The sequence below is a fragment of the Monopterus albus genome, unplaced genomic scaffold (assembly GCF_001952655.1).
Source record: "Monopterus albus unplaced genomic scaffold, M_albus_1.0 scaffold2.1, whole genome shotgun sequence".
Taxonomy (NCBI): Eukaryota; Metazoa; Chordata; class Actinopteri; order Synbranchiformes; family Synbranchidae; genus Monopterus; species Monopterus albus.
In genome coordinates, this window is record NW_018127882.1 from 8,700,683 (window position 1) to 8,710,581 (window position 9,899).

General features: G+C 45.6%; 2 protein-coding genes across 15 annotated transcripts in view; both read right to left on the bottom strand.

Moving 5' to 3' along the window:
- The window catches only part of LOC109955936 (protocadherin gamma-A11-like), a 61,446-nt gene that overhangs the window by 11,424 nt on the left and 40,123 nt on the right, over positions 1-9,899 (bottom strand). For 4 of the 14 annotated variants that reach the window (XM_020592594.1, XM_020592635.1, XM_020592604.1 and 1 more), the window contains exon 2: positions 3,591-5,723. The exons of 6 other annotated variants lie outside the window; for them this stretch is intronic. In XM_020592594.1, coding sequence (XP_020448250.1) covers positions 3,591-5,723 — 2,133 coding nt within the window. Of the gene's footprint in view, positions 1-3,590; positions 5,724-7,907; positions 9,804-9,899 lie in introns of those variants that run through there. 4 more of the 14 variants (XM_020592718.1, XM_020592622.1, XM_020592613.1 and 1 more) reach the window with 4 other exon arrangements.
- Positions 7-3,130, bottom strand: pcdh1g32 (protocadherin 1 gamma 32; the record flags this gene model as incomplete). Its single annotated transcript, XM_020595395.1, has 1 exon — positions 7-3,130. A coding segment is annotated over exon 1 (2,382 nt), but the record flags the coding sequence as incomplete, so codon positions are not given.

Below are 9,899 nucleotides of genomic sequence, written 5' to 3' on the forward strand. Positions count from 1 at the left end.
TTTAATAAATACAAAGTCATTTCGGCTGGATATGGTGGAGTAGCAGGGCCTGTAGGTGTGAGTGTGTGGGTCCTGGGGGCCTCCCACTACCTCCATGTATCTTATGGGTCCATCAGTGTTGAGCTGCAGGTGCAGGTCCTTGCCGGACCTCTGATGGTAGCGGCTGGACCTGTGGCGACCGTAGCAGCAGCAGTCAGAGCCTCCCAGCCCTGGACCATGGTGCCTTAGGCAGCGTACCATGAGGACCACAAGGGTGATAAAGGCCACCGCTGATACACAGGCTAGAGCGATGATGAGGTACAGGGTGATGTCCGACATCCCAGTGCGATGGTAGAAGGGTGTGTGGCGAGGGTTTGGTGGAGCATCATTGGCTGTACCTTTCTCATCCACAGTTACTGTGATGTTCACAGAACTGGACTTCAATGGGTCACCATTGTCCTGAATGATGACCACAATGTCATAAGTGGAGCCCACTTCCTCCTCTGCCCACTTGCGGGCTGTGCGGAGCTCCCCAGTGTGTGCCCCAATACGAAACATGCCAGCATTAGGCCCAGGGGAAATGGAGTAAAACAACCATGCATTGTGCCCACTGTCCGCATCCACTGCTACAAGTTTATTTATGAGGTGCCCTGGGCCGGCAGATGGGGGCACAGTGAGCTGTAATCCTTTGTCTGTTGGGTAGGAGGGGTGTACAAGCACTGGTGCATTGTCATTCACATCCACCACAAACACATGGACAGTGACATTGGTTGTCCGTGGAGGAACCCCAGCATCACGGGCCTGCACCTCAATACGGAAAGCGTTGAGCTGTTCATGATCTAGAGAGCGCATGCTGTAGATGTGGCCAGTCTCTGGGTTAATGTAGACATAAGAAGAAAGTGGTGAGCCCTGGACCGTGCTAGGAAGAATGGAATAAGAGACACGAGCATTGTCACCAAGGTCTGGGTCAGTGGCTGAAACAGCAGCAATGGGGGCACTGGGAGCATTGTTCTCTAGGATGTCCACAGAGTATGAAGGCTGAGAGAAGATGGGGGCATTGTCATTTACATCAGACAGCTTCACCACAAAGGTGATTTGTGATGAAAGGCGAGGAGACCCAGCATCAGTGGCCTTGATGACCACTGTGTACTCCGGGACAGTCTCACGGTCCAGGCTGCCAGAAGTGATAAGATTGTAATGTGTGTCAAAAGCTGAATTGAGCTTAAATGGTAAACCTGGTTGAACAGTCAATGTAATCTTCCCATTCACACCAGTGTCCAGGTCCCGTGCACTTATGAGTGCAATCACAGTCCCTGGTGCTGAGTCCTCTCTGATAGGACTGGTCAGTGACGTCAGCGTCACCTCCGGTGCATTGTCATTCACATCAATGATGTCCACTATGACGTTACAGGAGCCCTCCATGGCGGGAGAGCCACCATCTCTGGCCTGTACTGTGATGTGATATGAGGTGGCTTTCTCATAATCCACATCACCCTTCACATGGATCTCACCGCTTTTAGAATCCACTGTGAAAAGTTTGAGAACCCGTTCCGGAGTGTATTTACTAAACATGTAAGATATGTCTCCGTTGTTACCCGAATCCGCGTCAGTTGCGTTCAGTTTCGTTACTAAAGTGTCCCGTGCAACATTTTCTAATAGCCTAACTTTCTTTACAGGCTCGTCAAAGACGGGCGCATTGTCATTTACATCCAGGATTCTGATGAGCAGAAGTGTTGAGCCAGATTTCTCCGGCTGACCCCCATCTACAGCAGTGAGCAACAGGCGAAACGAGGCCCGCGTCTCCCTGTCCAAAGATTTATCCACCACTAGCTCTGGAAACTTACTGCCGTCACTTTTACTCTCCACATTCAAAATAAAGAAGTCATTTGCTGCGAGATGATAAGTGCGTAAGGAGTTGGTACCCACGTCTGGGTCGTGTGCGCTCTCCAAACGAAACCTTGTTCCCGGCGCGGCCGCCTCCGATATCTCCAAAGAAATGTTGCTGGTTGAAAACAGCGGTGCATTGTCATTCACATCCAGAATGTCCACCACGACGCGATGAATCTCTAACGGGGTTTCCAAAAGTATTTCAAGGTGTAGTGAACAAGCTGATCTTAATTCGCATATCTGCTCCCTGTCAATATTTTGTTTAATAACCAAATCGCCGGTCGTCTGCTTTACCTCAAAGTACGACGTTGTGGATTCCGAGGTCAGACGCAGCCTCCTCTGAACACTCTCCCGAGCAGTAAGACTCAAATCTTTAGCGATATTCCCAACGACAGAGCCAGGCCTTAGTTCCTCCAATATGGAATAACTGAGCTGAGCGGAGGCACGGGAGAGGCAAGCTAGATAAAAGCAAATCCTCCACAGCCTCCCTCCTCCGGAGCGCGTTCTCTGTCTGGAGTCCATTGTGCGGCGCTCCGGGGATCGGAGAATGGGAAAGTTTCTAGCTTCTTCTTTCACCGTATGGTACCCATGGTAGTGTCAAAACGAGGCGACTAGGCTCGACAGGAAACATTTCCGCTTTGAAAAGAGCGATAGGAAGTCTTGATGTGACCATGACGGACGTGTTGGAACAGAAAACTATGATGAAAATCGAACCATTTTCTCACCGAAACGCTGCTGTCTCCGCTCTGCCTCACTCCTCTCATGGGCGGGGAGAGCCCACAGAGTCCGTCCCTCTCATTAGGAGATAGGACTGGACCAGAATGCCCCACAACTCACACAAACACTCACACAGACAGTGAAAACTTTTGACTCCACTCCCACTGACAGGCAAGTATAAACCTCGTTCTTTTTTTAAGTTTGAGAAGACAATAGAAACGGAACAGCAAAGAGTGAAATGCAGTTTTACATATTCCAAGAAAAACAAATGGAGGGCAGATGTCATCTTAGTGTTATGCAGTTAAAAAAAGGTGCTCACAGAGTCAAAACTAAGCAGTGTATGAAGCAGCTGTTATTTAGAATAATACCATTTGTATCCGCAGGGGGGCAGAGTTTCCAAACTAGCTTTCAGCCTGTCCCAATCACAGTTTGAACTGCAGCTTTATTATAAAGCTAATCCGCTCTGCAAAATGTTTTAAAGTAGCAACAACCAATTGTAAGATACAGGCCACGTAGGACAAATTAAACTGCCGATTTTTGTTTGGGGAACGGCAAAACACTGCAACTGTTGCAAACAATATATAAGAATGTGTTTTATTAAAATTTGAATAAATGAGTACAGTGAAAATTTGTGATGAAAACCTAATATTCGTTAACCAGGCCGCCCTAACTGAGGCAAACACTCAGTTGTTTTACTGAGTATTATCACAAGAATAAACTTTAGTTTTAATAAAGTTATACCCCCACTAGTCATGAAAACTGGAGTGTGCACCATTTGGTTTTCATTATGACGAAAAATACCCAGTATATTATGTACAGTCAAGCGGGGAAGTGCAAAACGAAAATGGCTATAAACTGAAAGATAAATTTTCATGTAGAAAATCGTTAGTGAATCTAAAATAAAACAGATTAGACTAAAGAAAAAAACTTCTAATTAAAAAAAAAACTCCGTTCAGCAAATGTTTACAGACGCAGATTCTTACAGTGCCTTGTGACTCTCAGCTCACCTGCTGGCTCTCAAAGGTCCAGGTGCTGTCGGGTAAAGACGCATCCAGGACACTGATGACCTCCTTAAAGTCAGTGGTGCTGCTGGGCTTGATCAAAGTGAAATCACTGTACTCTGACATTGGAGACATACAGGACCTGAAGGACTGACTCTGAGACAACATGTCTCCTCCCAGGACCTCCACGTACTTTATAGGTCCGTCGGTGTTGAGCTGAATCTGCAGGTTTCTGTTGGGGTTCTTGTAATCATCACAGTCGCTCCGTCTCATGCAGCAGCTTCCGCTGCTTCTGCTGCTCCTGATGCATTTAACTGCTAAGATGAGAAAAGTCAGCAGCGACAGCACGGACACCGAGGCCAGAGACAGAATCAGATAAAGGGTGATTCTCCCAGTTTTCTTGCTGGGCTCGACCACTTTCTGTCGGAGGTCTAAGATGGGCTCATGGAGACCGTCCTCCAGCAGGATGGACACCGTGATGGTGGCGGACTGGACCGGTTCCCCGTCGTCTTTGATCTCTATAAGCAGCCTCTGGGAGGAGTCGTCCTGCTCGGACACAGGACGTTTAGTCCTCACCTCCCCTGTGTACAGGTTGACAGTGAACAGAGAGGCGTCTGTGGCCTCCGCCACTTTGTAGGAGACCCAGGCGTTGTGGCCCGAGTCAGCGTCCACGGCCGTCACCTTAGTGACCAGGTGACCTGCTTTAGCGGAGCGGGGCATCCTCTGATGAGAGAGGGAGCCCAGGGCAGCGGAGGAGGGATAAATAACAGTGGGGGCATTGTCGTTCTGGTCCAGGATAAAAACATGGACTGTGGCGTTGCTGCTGAGAGACGGAGAGCCCTGGTCCTTTGCCTGAACCTGAATCTGAAACACCTTCAGCTTCTCATAGTCAAACGAGTGCATGCTGTAGATGCTGCCGTTATCTGAGTTAATGTAAACGTAAGACGAGACAGACACGTCCTGCACTTTAGAGTCCAGTATAGAGTAAGAGACTTTGGCGTTTTCTCCAGAATCCAGGTCAGATGCTGATACTGAGTACAGTATGGAGCCTGGTACTCCATTCTCTTTTAAATACACAATATAGGAGGGCTGAGTGAATACAGGAGGGTTGTCATTGACATCAGTGATGGTGACAGGTATAGTTTTCTTACTGGACAGAGGAGGAGCGCCTGAATCAGTGGCTGTTATCTCAATGTTATAGTCTGACCAGCTCTCTCTATCTAAAGGACCACTGGTAACCAGCGCGTAATTATTAGAAAATGATGGTTTCAAATTAAAGGGAAAACCATCGGTGAGTAGTAATGTTACTTTGGCGTTATCAGCAGAGTCAAGATCTCGTGCGCTGATCAAAGCCACCACTGTGCCACTTGGTGCGTCTTCGCGCACTGGCTTTGGTTGAGAAGTGACAACAATTTCTGGTGCATTATCATTGAAATCACTAATATCAACCTGCACACGACAGTGACCCTCCATCTCAGGACTGCCTTTATCTTTTGCAATTACATCAATGTCATATGACTTGGTAGTTTCATAGTCTAACTCCCCTTTGAGAGTGATTTCACCTGTTAAGGGGTTAATATCGAAGACTGACAACACAGAATCAGGTGTCCGAGAGCCAAATGAAAATTCTATTTCACCATTTGAACCTTCATCTGCATCTGTCGCTTTGGGTTTGATAATAACAGTTCCCTTTATACTTCTTTCATCCAGGGTTACTTTGTAAACGTTTTTCTCAAACATCGGGAAATTATCATTTATATCAAGCACACTTATGGTTATTTGTGAGGTCCCGGATCTTACTGGAGACCCCCCATCTAATGCTGTTAGTAATATTTTGTGAACAGCTTTTTTCTCTCGATCTAGGGGCTTTTCTAAAACTAGTTCTGGAACGGTTTTACCACCTTCAATTTCTTTTATTTTAAGGGAACAACAATCATTTTTACTCAGAGTGTATGATTTGAGTGAATTACTTCCCACGTCCGGGTCCGTTGCACTCTCCAAAAGAAAGCGCGTGCCAACCGCTGCTGATTCGGCTATTTTTAGAGATAATTCGTTTGAAAGGAAACTTGGAGAATTGTCATTAATATCTCCTATTTCAACCTCAGTTCGATGTAACTGTAGTGGGTCCTCAATAACAACCTGCAGAGGCAACACACAGCTGGCGCTTTGTCCACACAGAGCCTCTCTGTCTATTCTGTCATTCACCACCAACTCGCCCTTCCCCGCATCCACGCTGAAATACTGCTTACCAGCCTCAGAGGCGACTCGCAGCTTACGGTCAAAAATCTCAGACAGCCCCAAACCAAGATCTTTAGCTAGATTTCCAACCACAGAGCCCTGTTTTAGTTCCTCTGGGATGCTGTAACGCCCCTGTCCCTGTATTGTACTCCACAAGAGAAAGAAATGATGCCACCACAGCGCCTGCCATCTCCAGTCTCGGTATCCTATTCTCTTTGTCATCCCTGATTCATGAAAAAATATCAGTTCAAGTCGACAGGAACAGAGAACATGTAGACAAAATACATATTCCGAGAGGGTGAGTGACAAATTCCAGTAAAAAGACGTCTGATCATGGTCAAAGATAAAATTAAAATATAACCTTGTATTCCAAGTGTATAAACCTTTCACCTACTCTCCCCCTACTCCGAGCACCGTGGTTTTGGTGCTGAAGCTGCATATGGGGGAGGGAGTAGATCTCTTTGTACAGTTCTGAATGCTATTGGTGCACAGTATCTATCTCTCACATCCAATAAGGAGAACACAGAGCAGCTCCATTAAAGAGATATAAACCACTCTGCACCGTCATGAAAAAGAAGATGAAACACCATGTAGCGATACCTTCAACATTTTGACCTGATACAAATGTGAAATTACTGCATTAAATCTGCCTGTAACTCATAAAATATATTTACTGTTAAAATTTGATTTCACTGACACCACAATAACATTATATTCTTAGGATTCAAATTGGAGTGTGTAAATGTCATCATGTATGTAAGCCAATAACTCAAGTAAATATAATAAATCAAAATATTTATTGCCTGAGTTAGTTAAATGCTCACTTGTTTTCAGTTTTGTCCCTTGACAAAAACATCATCATCTACTGTCCTGCCCCGTGCGTCATGGGTCAGAGTCGCTGTCCGTCCCTGTGGTGCTGAAACTCTCAGCTGGAGAAGATAATCACTATTAAGCTCTGTGTGTCACGGTGCCACGAACTTTATAGAAGCTAGCTTGTGAAATTGGTAGTTTTAATCTGTACATAATTTATATAATTATTATATTTTCTTTTCAAGCATATCGAGTAAACAAGGTTAAAAACCATCCAGAGTGTTGACAATCTATTTAAATGCCTTGTCAATAATTTGACACAAAAAGAAAAGGTTTTGTTTCCTTTGGGGACCCTGTTCATAAGCAACTGTCTTACAAATCTGCATATGTTATTTTATTGTATATGCTCACCTGCTGGCTCTCAAAGGTCCAGGTGCTGTCGGGTAAAGACGCATCCAGGACACTGATGACCTCCTTAAAGTCAGTGGTGCTGCTGGGCTTGATCAAAGTGAAATCACTGTACTCTGACATTGGAGACATACAGGACCTGAAGGACTGACTCTGAGACAACATGTCTCCTCCCAGGACCTCCACGTACTTTATAGGTCCGTCGGTGTTGAGCTGAATCTGCAGGTTTCTGTTGGGGTTCTTGTAATCATCACAGTCGCTCCGTCTCATGCAGCAGCTTCCGCTGCTTCTGCTGCTCCTGATGCATTTAACTGCTAAGATGAGAAAAGTCAGCAGCGACAGCACGGACACCGAGGCCAGAGACAGAATCAGATAAAGGGTGATTCTCCCAGTTTTCTTGCTGGGCTCGACCACTTTCTGTCGGAGGTCTAAGATGGGCTCATGGAGACCGTCCTCCAGCAGGATGGACACCGTGACGGTGGCGGACTGGACCGGTTCCCCATCGTCTTTGATCTCTATAAGCAGCCTCTGGGAGGAGTCGTCCTGCTCGGACACAGGACGTTTAGTCCTCACCTCCCCTGTGTACAGGTTGACAGTGAACAGAGAGGCGTCTGTGGCCTCCGCCACTTTGTAGGAGACCCAGGCGTTATGGCCCGAGTCAGCGTCCACGGCCGTCACCTTAGTGACCAGGTGACCTGCTTTAGCGGAGCGGGGCATCCTCTGATGAGAGAGGGAGGCCAGGGCAGCGGAGGAGGGGTAAATAACAGTGGGGGCATTGTCGTTCTGGTCCAGGATAAAAACATGGACTGTGGCGTTGCTGCTGAGAGACGGAGAGCCCTGGTCCTTTGCCTGAACCTGAATCTGAAACTTTGGCGTTTTCTCCAGAATCCAGGTCAGATGCTGATACTGAGTACAGTATGGAGCCTGGTACTCCATTCTCTTTTAAATACACAATATAGGAGGGCTGAGTGAATACAGGAGGGTTGTCATTGACATCAGTGATGGTGACAGGTATAGTTTTCTTACTGGACAGAGGAGGAGCACCTGAATCAGTGGCTGTTATCTCAATGATATGCTGTGAGAAACTCTCCCTGTCTAGACCACCCTTTGTAACTAGTTCATAATTATTAGAAAATGAAGGTTTAAGAGTTAAAGGAGAATCTTTGGGAAGCTGCAGTGTCACTTTTCCATTATCACCTGAGTCAATGTCTCGAGCCGTGAGCAGAGCCACTATTGTGCCACTGGGTGCATCCTCGGGAACTTGGCTTGGTTCTGACGTTAAAACAATTTCTGGAGCGTTGTCATTCATGTCTATTACCTCGACCTGCACACGACAATGACCTTCCATTTCAGGAATCCCTTTATCCTTAGCAGTAATATCTAGTTCATGTGTTGCAGCGTTTTCATAATCTAATTGTCCTAGAAGAAAAATTTCTCCTGTTGATGAGTTTATCTGAAAAGTAGACAACAATGTCTCAGATGTATGGTCAGCAAATGAGTATTCAATCTCCCCATTAACACCCTCGTCTGCATCTGTTGCTTCTACTTTTGCTACTATGAAGCCACTTCGACTATTTTCAGGTAGACTAATTTTATATAAGGCCTTTTTGAAAACAGGGACATTATCATTGTTGTCTAAAACAGTCACTACGATCTTTGACGTTCCGGTTTTTACAGGATTTCCTCCATCTAACGCTGTCAACAGTAAGTGGTGCACGCTTTGTTTTTCTCTGTCAAGCGGCTTTTCTAATGCAAGCTCTGGAACTTTTCTTCCATTGGACAGCTCTTTAATTTTTAAATTAAAACATTCATCTTTGCTAAGACTGTAAGATTTTAGTGAATTACTACCCACATCGAAGTCTTGTGCGGTCTCCAGGGGGTAGCGCGCACCCACCGCTGTCAGCTCTGCAATTTTCAAATGTTTTTCTTTGCTAAGAAAATTAGGGACATTGTCATTGACGTCTCTTATTTCGACCTCTATCCTATAAAGATGTAGAGGGTTCTCTATTACTACTTGCAGTGGCAACACACAGCTGGCGCTTTGTCCACACAGAGCCTCTCTGTCTATTCTGTCATTCACCACCAACTCGCCCTTCCCCGCATCCACGCTGAAATACTGCTTACCAGCCTCAGAGGCGACTCGCAGCTTACGGTCAAAAATCTCAGACAGCCCCAAACCAAGATCTTTAGCTAGATTTCCAACCACAGAGCCCTGTTTTAGTTCCTCTGGGATGCTGTAACGAGTCTGTCCGTTTATTGTACTCCACAAGAGAAAGAAATGATGCCACCACAGAGCCTGCCATCTCCAGTCTCGGTATCCTATTCTCTTTGTCATCCTTGGTCCGCTATAAGACATTAATTCCAAACGACACCGTGTATAGAAAAACCCCGAAATCCGTCATTACAGTTATCATACCCATAGCACATTTTTTACAAATGACTGAGCATGACTATAAACTGAAACATAAATTTTGATGTTGTAAAATGTAAGCTCGTTGCTCTCTCCTCCATCTCATTCCATTGTAAGTGTTACAGCTCTGCGCCTGAATGGAGGCAGGGTCTAGATTGCTTTGTACAGTTCTGAATCCTATTGGTGCACAGCAACCATTTACATCACCCAATGAGAGGGAATCTGATCGACACTCTTAAAGTGGCAGCATCACTGTGTCTATGCCCCTTCACTTTAATCTAAGGCAATTCTTAGGAGAGTTGTGGGACATAAAATAATTGAATAGAAGCATGTCACTATAAAATGCCTGTATCAAAAAGCAATAGATGGAAAAAAGATGAAAATTAGCACAACATAAAAATAGAGTAATTAACAGATGTATTTATTCTGAAAGATCAACAAATGAAAAA